This window comes from Manis pentadactyla, chromosome 6, assembly GCF_030020395.1.
Source record: "Manis pentadactyla isolate mManPen7 chromosome 6, mManPen7.hap1, whole genome shotgun sequence".
Taxonomy (NCBI): Eukaryota; Metazoa; Chordata; class Mammalia; order Pholidota; family Manidae; genus Manis; species Manis pentadactyla.
In genome coordinates this window covers 36,717,445-36,734,678 of record NC_080024.1, presented here as the reverse complement: position 1 = coordinate 36,734,678, position 17,234 = coordinate 36,717,445, and the positions used below count along the sequence as shown (strand labels likewise).

General features: G+C 39.6%; 1 protein-coding gene across 6 annotated transcripts in view; it reads right to left on the bottom strand.

The window, feature by feature from the left end:
* MYO1B (myosin IB) overlaps window positions 1-17,234 on the bottom strand; it is a 165,060-nt gene that overhangs the window by 16,282 nt on the left and 131,544 nt on the right. For 4 of the 6 annotated variants that reach the window (XM_036927988.2, XM_036927985.2, XM_036927986.2 and 1 more), the window contains exons 16-24: window positions 16,978-17,178; window positions 15,592-15,818; window positions 11,035-11,235; window positions 9,153-9,246; window positions 8,135-8,284; window positions 4,794-4,862; window positions 2,977-3,063; window positions 2,618-2,704; window positions 735-821 (exon numbers count right to left, since the gene is read on the bottom strand). In XM_036927988.2, coding sequence (XP_036783883.2) covers window positions 735-821; window positions 2,618-2,704; window positions 2,977-3,063; window positions 4,794-4,862; window positions 8,135-8,284; window positions 9,153-9,246; window positions 11,035-11,235; window positions 15,592-15,818; window positions 16,978-17,178 — 1,203 coding nt within the window. The remainder of the gene's footprint in view (window positions 1-734; window positions 822-2,617; window positions 2,705-2,976; window positions 3,064-4,793; window positions 4,863-8,134; window positions 8,285-9,152; window positions 9,247-11,034; window positions 11,236-15,591; window positions 15,819-16,977; window positions 17,179-17,234) is intronic. The other 2 variants (XM_036927991.2, XM_036927992.2) reach the window with 2 other exon arrangements.

Below are 17,234 nucleotides of genomic sequence, written 5' to 3'. Positions count from 1 at the left end.
AAAAAATAATATGGATGGTTCCCTACGGTGATGAGAAAGACAGAATCCTTACACTGCCTAAAGGGTGTTCTCAAGGTTTTCCAGAGTTCAGAGTCATATTTAGTTACATGCATCCTTACCTAAGGCAGTAAGCACCACTTTGAAATAAACCCTCCCTAAGTTAGATGGCATCTGAGTCTCTTCAACCTGACTGACCTACTGCTGGTCTTATTCATCAAAATCTGTACATTTATGCAAAACCCTTGGTTTCCATGCTGGACAATTAGAATGATGGTCACTTTGAAGAAAGCTCTGCTCCAGGAGCCATCACTGGAACAGAATAGGCAGCTAAAGGGAAACAAAAGCCTAATGTCCCCAGGCTGGACACTGTGAACAGTGGGTCAGCTTGTAGCTCAACTATTTAACTGTCTCATGAATAAAAAAAAAAAAAAATACCGAATAAAAAATCCAACAACTGAACTTCAAACAAGATTACATAAAATATAACTTGAATAATAAGGTGTTTTGGATAAACGATGCTCCATTACTGTGACTTTATATGAACAAATATACCACAGTAAAATCAGAAAATATTAGTATACAGGTTTGTTCCCCAAAAGAAATGAAATTAGGCAACATGACATTGTAAAGACTGTGCAGATCATCAGCAAGCATAACTGATCATTTTCTCAAGGTTAGTAGGTGCTTGGCTTCAAGGAGTTCACGGTGGGCAGAAAGAAGGGGTGGGGAAGTACCTTCAGTCCAAGCCAGTAAGCCCAAATGACAGCAACTGCATGCTTACGCCTAGCCTCCTCCTTCAAGCGTTTCAATTCCCTTCGAGCCTAGAATGTTTTAGATAGTAAATAAAAGAGACGGCCCAATGCATACGGCACAAATGACCAGAAAGAGATACCCCACCAAATAGCAGAGCCAATTTATGAACAAGGATTTCAGAGGCATAGAGGCACAGTGCACAATCGTTTAAACCCCAAGAATCAATGTCAAGCTGGCGCAGTCTGTTGTATTTTTAATGCATTGAGACTCTGTTCCAAGGTGGGCGATCTGTGTGGCACCTGAGGTGAGCACTCTCCCACCCTCTTACTTCCCTTCTTTTTCTTTAACCTCCCCTGTTCTCTCTCCGTCTTCATTTCCTTCCCCGCACGCTCTGGTCCCTTATCAAAGCCTTAGAACCAGGAGGGGCACCTAATGACCACTAGACTTCCCTCTGCGGTCAGCATGTGGAGACAAACAGGCTGTGAATCTCTGAGTTCACTCACTAGGATGTATAAAAAGACAACTCCTGTGAACAACCATTTAGAAAACTGAAAGGAATAAAGGTTGTTTCTCTGAAGTTCAAACAAACAAAAACCCCACCAAAAGTCAACATTCTTTCCAATTAGAAAATTAGAAGCAGCATGTATCAAAATTTAGTATTAGCTAAAGACCCCAAACAGCAAAATCTACTAAAGCAAGACAAAAAGGGAAACAACTTACAGGTTTAAAAATTAATTTTAGGGAAAAGTAATCTGAGCCATGTTATTTTAAGAGACAAGGACAAACAGGCTTTGATTTTTCACTACAGTATAGTACTCAGCCTGGGAATATGCTCTCTCAGTGGAAAAAACCCAGGGATAACAGTCCGAGGGTCCCTCTGCCTCTGCTAGGACATTTCCCTCCGTTTACTAAAGAACCAGATTGTTTTTCACAGATTTTCAAGGGCAAGTGCCAATGAACAACTTTGGTGAGTTTTTGGCAAACTAAAATCTTTATGTAGGCAAATATGACTTCTCTCATTTTTCTCACAAGTTGGACTTACAATGCTGACAAGGTAGACTTAAAAACAGGACTATATTGATATTTGGGTTTCTAATTGAAATATGCATTTTTAGAAAAGATGACCTTTGGTTTTCTAAGTAATGAAAACATCTAAAACGCTCGTCCCTTGGGGTATGTGAAATGTTCACAGAGCCCACGACTCTGCCTGGGGATTAGTGAGAGTATTTCAGGAGGCCTTTGTTTCTGAAAGCAAACAGCTGATGCTGAAATTCCTGGGATTCTTCGGTGGCAATTACAGCTGGCTTTGCAGGAACATAGCTTTCTGTTCAATCACAGATGATAATTCTTTTCACATATAATACTTTGCTTATAATAATCAATAGTTGCCATAGACAGCCAAGAAAACAATTTCATTTGTGGATTAATATTTTTAAGGCATGCGTTACAGGTGTTTCTATGGCCAACATGTTGCAGAAGACCAACTGAAGCCCAGACCTTAGCCTTCCCAGCATGCCCCACCCCCCCACACAAAAAAACTTCTAGAAAACTACCAGTGTATAATGGTGGGGGGAAGAAAGAAAGAAAGAAAACACAAGTAAACATGCGTCTATTTGAGGGTTTTGAAACACAGAGCAACTATACTAGTGCCTCATTAGTAAGCAATTAGTCTTACTACACAGGCTTAAGCTTCCTAACGTGCACTACTGACACCGACATCTCTGGGTTTATTAAATCTGGCTGCTAGGACATGCACCAGTGTGAGCCACTGTTAATGGTAGTCTTTCGCCCCCAGATACGCTAGAGAAATGGACTGATGACTGCGGACCCCAGGATGGAGTGACGGGATGTGCGAATCAAGTACCTTCGATCCAAGCCAGTAAGCCCAAATAACTGCAATAGCATGTTTATTCCTAGCCGCCTCCTTCAGCCGGCTCAGTTCCCTTCGCGCCTGTGATGCATTTGAAAAGGAGTTACAGAAAAGGGTAAGGCAGGAAAGGTTACTGCTGCTTCCCAGTGGAGGAAGAAGAGGAAAGACACCAGTCACCACCACATAGTAAATGCAAAAGTGTGCCACCACCCCACACCAAAAGGTTGGCAAGAGCGAGAGGCAAATGCGTGCTCAGTAGCTTAAGCCAGTGAAGCATTTTCTGTCCCCCAATGAGAGGGCCATTGTTCCCCTCACGCCTTGCCCCATGGCCTGCTGGGGGGCCTCTGCCCTACCTGGGTACCGTGCCAATATGCTGCAATGGTGGTGACTGCTTCCTCACAGCGCTTTTGATGCTTCAGTTCCCGCAGGATTTTTCGGGCCTAAGGCACAGAATCACCAAGGAAAAATAGAAAAGTTAAAAAAAAAAACGCAATCCATAGTGACTTGAAAATACATCTGAAGAGATAATCATAATTAACTCCTTCTCAAGTGAGAAATCAATAGCTTAAAAAAAGGAAAAGGGGAAGTTCTTTAATAGCCCATGACGGACTATGAGAAGGTGGGAAATGAGGCCACCAGGGAAGCATGACAATGTGGACCCTACCCACATTGGGACAGCAGCCCCCAGGCCCAGCAATACAAGCTGGTGCACACCAGGAGGAAAGAACAGTTCTCAGAATGTGGCTGGAAGATCTCCAATGAGCCACCAAAATCCATTTTATCACTTTTAGAGGTACTGTCTGGAATACAACTGTAGCTGTACTTTTAAATCAAAATAGAGGTTTAAAATTTTGCTAAAATAAAATTCTCACTGATCCAAATCACTAGTTTCTTTACAGTAGCTGCTGGAAACTGTTTTTTTGTGGGGTCAGGAGGACACCCAGCTTGGGGGCACACTTTGAGTTCTGTCTCTCAAGCCTCTAGACTGGAGACCTGGACCCACAACTCAGTAACAAGGTCACAGAAGAACTTGCAGGCAGCAATTTCACTTGACCTGTGTGCTTGGATTTGTATTTTGGCTTTTGCTGTGGGATAGCCAGTAGGCCCTTGGATTGCCCACAGGCCGAGACAAAGTCAGTCAAGGCCACTGGATTCTTGGAACTCTGCTCAAGGGGTTCCAGGCTCAGGAACTATCTTGAAGTAGCCCTTCTCGATCCTGCCCACTCCAGAAAATTTCCCAGTAGGGAAGTGTTCAGAACAGGCCCTGAAGTATCTTTGACCTAGAACAGAGGTCAGTAAACTTACGTAGGCCAGGTGGCAATTATTTTTTGGCTTCACAGGTCATATGTTCTCTATCACAACTGCTCAACTCAGCCACAGACAGGGTGTGAAATAAATGAGCATGGGTGTGTACCAATAAAATCTCACTTATATGACTCTGTATTTCATGTATGTATATATTTATATGGAATCTGTATTTAATTTTTACATGTCATGAAATACTCTTCTTGTCTTTTTTTTTTTTTTAAGAATGCCCTAAAAATATAAAAACCACTCTTAGCTCTCAAGTTACCACTCTTAGCTCTCAGGTTATACAAAAATAGCCAGTAGGCTAGATTTGGCCAATAGGTTGTAATTTGCTGATCCTCAAACCAAGTCTTGGAAGGAAGGACCTGGAACCAGGTGGTGTGCACACTGTGATCTCAGCTAGAATGGCCAGAGCTCAGGATCTTTCGATCATTATGGGGCAGCCTGCAACATGGTCACCAGGAAGTTATAACTTGCTGGCACACTAGACAGGGGTGCTGAGGTCTTGCAGGTCTCACAGGTAGGAGGCAACAGTGTGAAGCAGCCTTCTGGACTATAGCTTCCCTTGCAAACAGGAGGCAAAAGGATATTGAAATCATGTACAGTTTAATTTCAAGGACTTCCTGCTGGGAAAACAAAGCTCTTGATAAAAAAAAAGCCAGTTAGAAGGAAGCAGCCATGACGTGGCCACAAGGGCCCATTTGGCCCACAATATTTATTCTTTCCATTAAACTGTTTATGGGGCTAGGCAGGAAACAAGAAGGCCCCCCCGCCTGCCACTGCAGGGTGAGCCTAAAGACATCACCCTTTGTGAAGAACCTTGAAACCCCAAATAGCTAAGGCTTGCTTCTTTTCAACTCACCTTCCAACCCCGGATATAAGACTGAATTACTAAGGCAGAACTCTTGATCTGATGATACCTCTTTTTTTGCTGTGGAATGAAAGGGGAAGATATTAGCAGTTCTACTTACATATCTATAATACATATACCGCAAAGACTGAAAAAGAGTATTTAATGCAATTAGCTCTTCATCATCCACATTCCTTCTGAGAACCAATATGTGAAGAAACCAAAACATCAAGCAATCTAAAATCACTACAGTTCATCCAAAGTATGCGTCAAGGATGCTAAATATAACTAAATAACTTATAAATGGCTCAGGATCCACCATTATCAACATCTGTTCTTTGTATTATGCCAGTTACATATAATACAGGGTCCAACACACAGCAGATACTCAATAAACGCAAAATTGAATAAAAACGCACTGGGTTCTGCATCTGCTTCTGTGTTTTCTCTTCTTGGTGCCGTTTCTCACCATGCTACTCACTGGGCTGACCTCTAACATCCCCAGTTCCTTTTCAGTTTGCTGCTTTTACTCTGCCTTGAGCTGGGAAATCGGCTAACACATTTAAGTAAACTATCAATCAACTGAACTTTACTGAGCTCCTGCTCTGCAAAAAGCCCTCCCATAGAACTGTGAGAACATAAACATGAATCCAACTCCAGCCCCACACTCAGGGGCTTGCAGGGGATGCACATCAGCAAGGCAAGATAGAAAGAGCACCTCAGGAGAGGCAACCACAGCAGGGGGGTTCAGATGCAGCAGAGGTTTCTTCCAGGCGGCGGAGGTTCAAGAAGACCCCCAGAGGCTCCAGGCAGAAGGCTCTAGGCCAAGTGCAAGCATAGCAAGCTCAATGCCTAGAGGTCCTTCTTGCCTCTAGGACTGATGCCTCCAAGACCAGGGGTGCTGGAAGATGAACCCTAGAAAAGGGAGCTCTTACTGTAGTTAGTGTAGAAGAGACACTCGAATGTGGGCCTCTGCAGTGAAATTTCACTGTTTTTCAAACCAAGTGTTTGAAAAAGTCATGCTGGGACTCTTTCACTTTGGAAATGCTAGGCTGCTTAGCTGCCTTTCTCTGCAGTGGGGGACATGCCTTCCAGGATTCCAGGCCACAATGTGGAAGATCAGAGGAAACGGAGATTGATGTTATCAACTCATGGGCAGCAGAACAAAAGAGGATAGCTGGGAAAATGGCAAAGGGGGCCCTTGGACTTCTCTGAGCCTTAGTCTCCTCATGTCAGTGAGGAGCTGGCAAATCTCTAGGCCTGCTCAGAGTAAAATTCCATGGCCACAGGAGTGAATTCTATCTGAAGTATCCGCTGTTACTTCTGACATCCATTTGGTACCTCTATGTTTTCGTTTTAAATTACCAAATGGCTTGAAAATAACTCTACCTCACTTTATCTCAAGGAACCACGGAATAACATAGAACACGGATTTTAAAATAATCAGTAACTGAAAATGGGTCTCTGAGTCATTTGGTTGAGGGAAAATATTGAGTTTAATTCACTGGCCTAGATAACATATAGTTAACTGGTTAAGGTAATTTAGTTCAAATTCTGAAACAGACTAAAGAGTAGAGCAAAATTAATACTATCTCAAAAAGTTGGGCTATTATTTGTTTCCATTCTACAAATTAGTATTACTTCAAACCCTCACCATCATGCAGTAACGACAGGCCACATGGTGACTCTTTTTTAATCTGGAGATATAAAAACTCTGTATTGAAAGGGAAGGTATAGATAGCTCTTGCTATTCCTGGTTCTTTGCTTTGCCTGTTTCCTATCCTTCTGATGAAATCAACCCTTCCAGAACATCTTCCTTGATCATCCTATCTAAAATCATACCTCATCTCCCCACTATCTTTATCTCAGTTCTCTATTTCCTTTCTAGTACTTACTACAATCTGTAACTGTTCTGATTATTTATTTGCTCAAATGCATATTGTCCCTCATTAAATATCAACTCTATAGGTCAGGAATCGGATTGTTTTGTTCCTCCTGCTATCCCCAGAGCCTGGCAGAGCTGGTGTTTCAGAAGTATTTGTAGTATTCAAGATAGATGAATTCAGTGCTTCCAAACTTGGATTTTCTTAGTGATCTCAAAATAAGAAATGATAAAAAGGGTTCCTTAAGGACTGGCTATTTGTTGATCCTCCCTTTCTCAGATAAACAGAAAATAGGGCATTATGACTCTGCAAAAGAGCCAAGAACATTTGCTACATGCGCAGAGGAGAATCCACCACCACCAGGTTGGCAACAACAGTCCTCTGTGCCTCTGCAGAATACATAGGCATGAACTACCATCAGTGCAGCTGCTGGATAGGCTTACACTTCAACAGTTGTCCTACTGGTTATCTTTCAACGAGAGGAAGGAATTTTAAAAATACGCTTTTAAAGATCAAGAAGTTTTTCTTTACCTTAAATATTTAAGTACCTCATTAATTTCTAAAACTTGGAAATAATACATTAAAATGTAGTATATGAGAACAGGTCAGCATAATTATACCTTGATTATATACTGCCTTATAGCAAAACTCCTCTATAGCTAAAAAAAAAGGAAGAAGAATACCCTAACGTAGATCTGATTGCAAATTTAATTCATTTTCTGACTCACTCTCTAGTGAAAAACCATAGAGTGAAAAAGTACTTGGAGACACTGTTTTCACCACTATAACTTATTTTATGAGAACACAACCCAAGTTCAAGCTAGCCTAGAGGCAAACCTTTAGGTTTCCCTCAAACCTCTATACCTCCAATGAAACATCTATAATCAAGTGAGAAGGGAAATTCCAAAAAGAAATTCCATATCAATTAAGTAAATATGCTTTATTTTTGTCTATTTTCCCATAATTAATAAAGCCAGATGTCTGAGGACTAAAGGAAATCCAACCCTTCAACCAAACCCAGAATTCTGCTAAAATGTGACAATAGCTTTCTAGAACTAAAGCTATTTTCAGCACCTCTACAGTACATGGAGAACAGTCAACTATCTTGGAATATTGACCCTACCACACTCAAAGGGTTAAATGACATGGTCTCCTCCAATCTGATGACAAGATTCAAGAAGCAGACTTCCCAATACAGACATCTTGACCGTGGGAGGCCATGTGATACACTCAACCACAGCTTTGAACTTGGAGTCAAACCCCACCTCTGCCACCTAGCAGCTGTGTGGTCATTGCCCAGTTACCTAATGGCTCCTGCCTTGGTTTCTCATTTTTACAAACAGGATCACAGAAGTACTCATTTCATGAGATTGTTGGGGGGACAAAATTTGTTAAAAATCACATACCTTGTTAGGCACATAACAAATATTTGCAAATGAGTATCATCATTACAGATCACAAGCGACTCACCGCGAATCTCCTGTACCAGGCGGCAATCACGATTTGGCTTTTCTTCATCAGCAGGAACCGTGTGCGGCATTTCCACCCCCGATAGATCTTCTGGATGAGAGTGGCCAAGTCCTCAAGACGTTGCTTCCTCAGGTCTTCCAATTTGAATAACTAGGAAGAAATGATAGATGCATTTATCAAAAAATCCACAAAAATTCATCGCATACATGATAAACACTTTCAGGAGGTGAAATGTCATGATGCTGGAGTCAGTCACATTGAGAAAAAAAACGAATGACTGTCTTGATTATAGATGACATAGACAATAGCCCATGAGAAAACTATTTTGATGAATTCACATAAGATCCACAATTTAGATTATGGTGATTTAGAATTTAGAACAAATCAGAGATGGGCTGAACTGAGCTTAGATTTACTTTCACACTATATATGAGGATGCAATTATTAATGGGAGGGAGATGTTAGCAAAGTTTATCTCTTAAACAATTTATGAATTTCCCAAATTCTCTAAATTTCCAAATTATGAATGAAGTGCTATGCTAATTGTACTTCATGCTGGTTGACATTCATTTATAAAAACACCCCCTTGGAGTTCTATTAGGTAGTATTTTAAGTGTTCTTCTTAATTAAAAAAAATTTTTAATTTGAGTGCGTTCATGCACCTCTAAATAATAGAATTGTATTTCCTAAAATTACTGTGTAATTCAGATATTACAAATATAGCCAGAAAACACCTCCAATTCCTATGAATTAGGGAGGATTTATGGTTGTAACAGCGGTTTATGATTTCTTAAGAGTTGTACAATATATCGCTTCAAAGATTTTGATGTTTCATAAAAAATACATCTGTTCTTCCACTGCCCCTTGCTTGCTCTGCCTCTTGGACATTTGCAGACAAACACAAGAATGTGGCATTTCTTGGTGGCATCTCAAGTCATGTTAGAAAGTTAAGCCTCCTTTAAGACCTTGCCTACATGATTATAAATTAGCTCAGCATATAAAGGTTTTGAATACATACTGTTCTTGGGTTTCGGATGAATATCTTTGATCTGCCAAAGGAGTATTCTTCCATAGGAATCTCTAATTCATTAAAGAGAACCTCCACACCAGCCCTATAAAAATAAATAAAAACATTGATTTTTCTGAGTTACAAAAAGTTAAATTATGGTATCAGGTTCTCAATGGTAAACAAAAAATAGCTTCCAAGTATAATTGCTCTTCACTAGGCATCCTTTTTTATCAAAGAATTTTCAGACTGAATTCCCCAAATTAAACCAAATCCAGAAAAGGCTAAAGAAGTAAATTTTTTAAAATTAAATTAAATTTAATTAAATTTTATTTATTTTATTTATATTTATTTAATTTTTTTATCTTTGAGAGGGCACCTCTCATATTTATTGATCAAATGGTTGTTTACAACAATAGAATTCTGTAAAGAAGTAAATTTTGATTTAGAACTATGTAGTCTAACAAAATACAATATTAAAAGTCAATTTCTTGATTTCATTAGCAGAGGCAATACTTACATCAAATATACCCATAATGATGTGCCAATCAGGACCAGGAGGGAGTGTAAGAAACTCAGATCTATTTTGAACCCACTCAGTTAATTCCTGAAAACATTTTAAACATTGCTCCTGCCCCTCAGTGTGGGGAGTGCTAAATGCCAGATCAACGGGGTGCAATGGAATGTAGGACTTACATGGCAGGAGCGAGGCCTGGACTTTCGTCTGACCTCTCCATCCTGGGCCCTGTTTCTACACCAATCTTTAAAATTGAACGTTGTATACCAACATCCAGACTAGGTGCCAGGCCACGAGTGAATACATGTTCTGTATATTGTGGTATACACTGACCATAACACCCTGGAAATTAGCATGGGAACTGACACAGTACCCAGACCCCACATTATTAGGGCACTGAATTATGCATCAGAGACCACACCATACATCTCAAGTTAATATTGTAATACAGGCTGAGCATCCAGTACTGCTGATGTTCCTTTGAAAGGCCAAGTCCAGTGAGAATATGGAGGCAACTCCAACATAGTAAAATGAAAATCCCCAGGGTAGAACAGGCATGCTGCCAGCCTTCCTGTAGTAGTTTGGAGAGCTCTATGGCCCACAGAAAAGGGGCATCTCCTCTGACTGGAGAGAGCAGAAACAAGGTCCCTGCACAGGCAAGGCCTGATTTCTCTCTGCAGCAGTCCCATGCCAGCGCACAAGGTCTCTGCGTGTGGACAGCTCAGAGGGGCTGCTCCATGGGAGACGCCTGCAGTGGTCAGAGCAGTCTGGGACTAAGTGGGTGAGTGCGATTCAGGGAAGATGGGCTGAAAGCCCTATGGCCCTGGGTTCGGCCATATTCCCCAACCCAGCTTTACTAGCAAAAACACTGACACTCTACTCTGAACCCTCTCTGCTCCTGTACCTATCTCTCAACTTGTGTAGACCTGGGCAAAGAGTGGGATCTTCACCCCCACTCAATGACTGTGTTTGGGGTTAATTCCCCAGAGGGGGAAAAATCCGAAAAGCTGAGAGAGAAGCAAAATGCTGAGAACAGTGATCCAAGATGCTAACTCTATCTTCTATGATGCTACACAAACATATGTATCAGTTACACATCCCCTCCTACAGACTGGCCACAGCACATTTAAATAATTCTATTGACATACAAATTCCAAATGTGGGTTTGATAAGACCTGTTTTGACTTCAATGAAAATCAAGACCTGTGCAATTAATCAAGAATTAGCACAAAATGGCATATTGATGGAAGAGGGCGCAAAACAGAGGTTACATCCAACTTTTCATAGAATTCCATTTTATCTGGCAGCATGTGAAGAAAACATGTTGTCTGAACACTTTAGAACTTCATTATTAAATACGATCGACGATTTTCTTACCTTGCGGGTCCTTTCCAATGAGGCCATGTTTGTTTACAGAGCATTTTGTATCTTTCTAGGCAAGGCTCATAGGCCTGCCGGAAGGCATAGCCTGCTCTCCTCACGCGGACATTCTCCAGGAGACCCAGGTACCTGATCTGATGACATACCAGAGCCTCACTGAAAATGTGTGCTGCTTTTTTATCATTTGGTTTGATACACCTAAAAGATTACAAAGATTTCAGGTTTTGAATGCTGTCTTAGGAACATCTGTGTTTTACAATGTATCATATATAATGACGCTGTGGTGAGATCATTACTTATTATTTTTGGGAAACCTAGTCATTTTTTTTGAAATTCTTTTAATTATTTTACATAAAGACCTAAAAGTAAATACAACACTATACATGTAGCAATAAAAAAAAAGAATAAATTACTAATACATACAATAATATGGAGGAGTATCACTGGTATTTTGTGAACACAGTCTGACATAAAAGAGTACATATTTTATGATTCCATTTATATGAAGTTCAAGAAAAACTAAACGATGGTTAGAGATCAGTGCTGCCGTTATCTCTGGGGAGAGGTAAGGATGGAGACTGATGGGGAAAGGGTACAAGGGAACCTTTTGGGATGATGGAACTGTTTTATATCTGATGTGGTTTCACAGGTGTGTGTGTGTGTGTATGTAAAAATTCAACAAGCTGCATAATTAAGACTCATAAACATTACTATATAATATACATGTTATATTCCTTAAGATTTAAAACACTGTTGTCTCCCTATATCCCTACAAAAGCATACGCTGTTCTTACACTTTGCAGATATTGTGTTTTTTACCAAATGAATGTTTGTGGCAACCCTGCACTGAATGACTTTATTTTTTCCAACAGTATTTTCTCACTTTGTGACCCAGTATTCCATTTCGGTAATTCTCTCAATATTTTAAATATTTTCATTGTTCTTATATTTGTTATAGTGATCTGTGATCAGTGATCTTTGATGTCACTACTGTAATTGTTTTGGGGCTCCATGATGCGCATCCATGTAAGATGGCAGACTTCATCAATAAATGTGTGTTCTGACTGTCCATGGACCAGCCATTTCTACATCTTTCTCCCTTTCCTCAGGCCTCTATTCAGAGACACAATACTGAAATTAGGCCAATGAATAACCCTGTAATGGCCTTTTTAAGTGTTCAAGTGAAGGAAGGGTCACACATCTCTAACTTTAAGTCAAAAGCTAGAAATGATTAAGCTTAGTAAGGACGCTATGTCAAAAGCTGAGTCAGGCCAAAAGCTAGGCTTCTGTGCCAGTCAGCCAAGCTGTGAATGCAAAGGAAAAATTACTGAAGGAAATTAAAAGAGCTACTCCAGTGAACACATGAAGGATATGAAAGTGAAAAAGCCTTACTGCTGATATGGAGAAAGTTTTACTGGTTTGTATAAAAGATCACACTAGCCACAACATTCCCTTAAGCCAAAGCCTAATCCAGAGCATAATAACTCTCTTCAATTCTATGAAAGCTGAGAGGTGAGGAAGCTTCAGAAGAAAGGTTTGAAGCTAGCAGAGGTTGGTTCACGAGGTTTAAGGAAAGAAGCCACCTCCCTCCATAACATCAAAGTACAAGGTGATGCAGCAGGTGCTGATGGAGAAGCTGCAGCGAGTTATCCGGAAGATCTAGCTGAGATCATTAATGAAGGTGGCCACACTAAACAACAGATTTTGAATGTAGAGGCAACAGCCTTCTATTGGAAGATGTGATATAGGACCTTCATAAAGAGGAGAAGTCAGTGACTAGCTTCAAAGCTTCAAAGGACAGGTTGATTCTCTTATTAGGGGCTAATACAGCTGATGACTTTACGTTGAAGCCAATGCTCACTTATCATTCCAAAAATCCTAGGGCTTTTAAGAATTATGCTAATTCTACTCTGCCTGTGCTCTGTGTGGAAGGAACAACAGAGCCTGGATGACAGCACATTTGTTAACATGGTTTACGGAATAGTTTAAGTCCATTGTTGAGACCTACTGCTCAGAAAAAAAGACTCCATTCAATATACTACTGCCCACTGACAATACAGCTGGTCACTCAAGAGCTCTGATGGAGATGGACAAGATTCATGTTTTCATGCCTGCTAACACACATCCATTCTGCAGCCCATGGATTAAGAAGGAATGTCAACTTTCAAGTCTTGTTATTTAAGAAATACATTTTTTTAAGGTATAGCTGCCATAGACAGTGATTCTTTTAGTGGATCTGGTCAAAATAAATTGAAACCTTTCTGGAAAGGAGTCACCATTGTGGATGCCATTAAGAATATTCATGACTCATGGGAGGAGGTCCAAATGGCAACATGAACAAGAGTTTGGAAGAAGTTTATTCCAACCCTGCTAGATGACTTTCAAGGGGTTCATGATAAAACTTGAGAGATGAAGAGTTTTTTGAGATGAATCTACTCCTGGTTGAAGATGATGTGAAGATTGTTCAAATGATAACAAAGGATTCAGAATACTTTATCAACTTAATTGATAAAGGCAGGGTTTGAAAACACAGATGCCAATTTTGAAAAAAGTTCTACTGTGGTAAATTGCTATCAGACAGCATTAGATGCTACAGAGAAATCGTTCATGAATGTAGGAGTCAATCAGTGCAGCAAACTTCACTGTTATCTTATTTTAAGAAATTGCCACAGCCACCCTAACCTCATCAGTCAGTGTTTTCTTTATTGTAGTAGCCTGGAACTGACCTTACAGTACCTCCAAGGAATGACTGTATCTACCTCCTTTTTAACCGGGCACTTTGCTGCCCAAGGAAAGACTCCATTTCCCAGTCTCCTATGCAAGCAGGTGTGGCCCTGTGACCAAAATTTTGGCCACTATGATCAAAGCAGAAGTAATATAAGTAATGCAAGCCATTTTAAAGGAGGGGCACTGCTCTACCCTTGTTGTTTTTCTGCTAACTGCTGGGTGGGAATGTCGAAATGGCAGAGAACCACCTTTGACCACACAGATGAGGGAAACACCCTGGGAACCACAGAGCCACAAAACAGAAGGGGCCACTCTTTTAGTGCCAGAGTCCTTACACTTAGAAGTTATGTAAGAAATAAATGACAATCTTGTTTCAGTCATTGTTATTTCTGGATCATATTGAAACAATCTCATATCTTAATTAATATACTATGAAACATTTTGGTTAGGTCTGCTAGGTACAACTGCCAAGTTCTACAGACATATATATTATGTGGACAATTAAATCTTACCTAGTTTGACCTTGGTGTTTTTATGCTTTTCCTTTTACATTTATAAAAATAATGTGCACTCTTTGGCTTATGAATAGACAGACAGACTAGCAAGTTTAACCTAGACTACTACACATAAATGTAGTTGATTTTTAAGAAAAGCATCAAGGTAACTGAATAAAAAATAGAGACTTTTTTCTTTTCAATATACGGTGCTAGAGCAACAGGATGTCTACAGGAAAAATATAGACCTTAATATGAAATTATGAAATTCTAGAAAAACAATGTGATAATATAGTCATAAGCTTAGAGTTTAAGACTTCTCAGAAACATATTAAAACCACTAAAAGGAAAAGGAAATGAAGGAATTCTAGGGTAATAGCATGTTCCAGGTTGCCCTGGGCAGTGGTTCCCAAAGTGTATATACAACAATGAAAAAATAACTGAGCTGTTCACCTTGAGTCTGTGCATATCACCTTATGTGGATCATACCTCAATAATACATAGTTAAATAATATTTGTTACTAATATAAATATTAGGTAAACAAGGCAAACACAAAAACGTTCTTCACTCTACTTTTCTCTTAACAGAATTTTCAGAGAACTACAGAAGGTATGCATATGTTTGCACACTATATGAAATCTGACCTGTTAGACCACCTTCTATTACTTAGTTCCACAAATACACATATTGGAAAATCTAATTGTAATTGGTCTTTCCTGCATCTAAAGATTTCAGATGCCCTAGAGGCAGGAAAAAGAAATCAGATGCTCTATTGCTTTGAAAGAATTCAGATTGTTTTAGGAGTCATTTTCTCTGGGCCTGTAACTCTCACAGGAAGATTTCTGCGAGACACCCATATTTCCTAAAATCAGAGTTGTAACTAAAGCCCCACTTGCTTTAATCTGTGCTCTACGTTACTGTAACAAGAATCCAAAATAATCTAACAGCAGAGTTATGCAAAACCGCACCTGAAAAAAGTTTACATTTTAACTTGTTAAATATATATGTGTGTGTGTGTGTATATATACATATATATATATATATATATATATATATATATATATATATATATATAGTTAAGAACCCCTAAATGCCAAAACCCCTATTTCATTAAGTATCTATTCCCATACCCCAGTACATGTTTTTTTCCCTTTTTAAAATTCCTTATTCTGCGGGTGGAAGGAGTACTGGAGTACTTTTTACACAAACCCAAGACACTGTATTATTTGACCTGAAGAGACTTCATTTAACCTCTACTTGAGCAAACAGGAAAATGACCTTCCCTGAGAGCACCTTCGTGACTGACCAGAGAACCTCACGGGCCAGAAATACCTGATGTAGTTTGGATTCTTGGTCTGCAGGTTTTTCATGAGCGTGGCCACAGACGCTTTGAACTGGGAGCCTGCTGTGGGAGGCCTTTTCAGGTTGATCTTGGCGGGGTTCCCTTCCGGAAACAAAGACTTGATGAGGGCGTGGCCAGCCTTCCACATGGCCTGGGACAGGTCTCGGTAGAGAAGGTCGTTGTTTTTGTCAACAAACCCTTCCACCTGGTACAGCACCTATGAGCAGCACAGGGGACTCAACAGCTGATACACTGCACATGGAACACCAAACAACTGTAAAAAACATTCCAAGACTATCTGTATTGCAGACTCTTCTTTCTCCATCAAAAATCCTCAACACGTTAGTCACACTCTAATACTGAATTAGCCTCCAAGTTGAAATTCCATCTGTCTCCATCACAGAAGAGTTCAAAATAAATTCTATTACCCTTCAGGATTTGCAAGAATAAACTCCAAAAATGTTATCATAACATTTTCAAAGGGTTTTAGGGCTTTTTTTTGGTATTTGAGTATATTTTTGAGGTCTTACTTTTTTTAGTTCATATGTGCCAATTGTATTCTGTTTAAAAGTAGACTGGAAAAATAAGGCAGAGATAACTCTGATATTTTCATAGACATTCTAAGCCAGCAAAGAAATTGATCAGAAAAGTATCTTTTAATAACATAGGCTAATGAAAAAAGAAGTACCAAATTCCAGCATTATGAAATGAAAGGTAAATCAGACACTAGTACTTAATTTTTACTAAATATGTAATTAAAGAATTTTTTTCCCCTCTGAAGTTTGCAATCTATGAATAAGAAAGGAGGTATTAATTCCAATCAATAATCTTCTGGAATGCTGAAATTTAATCTATTTTCAAAATTGTTTTTAACATTATGTTTATATATTAGATGACATAAAATTAATTCCCCCAAATATTAAGCAAATGAATAGAGTTTTTAAAAAGTGAGTATTTTCCCCCATTTCATTTCTAAATCTCATTCTAAGAATTCATTATTTCTGTTAAATAGTTTGTGCTTTTAAAATCTTACTGTAGTCTTTAGTGATTCCCAATTTTTATTGGCAAATCTCCTTTTATTAGTGTTAAAAGGTCTTTTTTATAGGGTAGCTTAGAGTTTGAAAATAATAAGATCAATTTTTAAATTATATTCAAACTCTTTCCTTAAGTCCCCTAGCTTTCCTTTCCGCTTTCAGTATTAGGATTTTGCTCCACATGGTCCAGCTTCTATTCCTATTGAACATTTACTGATCCTACTATTTTAGCAGCTTGATTTATCCTCACAAGTTGGCAGTGGTCAGGATGCCGTATCTGAGGCACAGTCTTCACAAGGGAATAATTCCACAGGCCCGACTGAGCTCACAGCTCTCCCATACCTTGCCGGCATAATGCTGAATTCTGAAACAGCTGTGGGGCAGGGATGTGTCGTTGAGGAACCGAGAGCATTTGCTCATCCTGCTCTCAAAGTGCTGGTGGGTGGCGCAGACTTGGTTCAGCTTTTCTAAGAAGGTCTCATCAGTGACGGTGCCCGGCCTTAGGCACTCTTCATCCAGCATGGCCAGGATTCCATTTGTGTTCTGGGAGGAAGGAAATAAAGAGGTTTCCTTCCTTCCTTACAGTATTGTTTTAATGA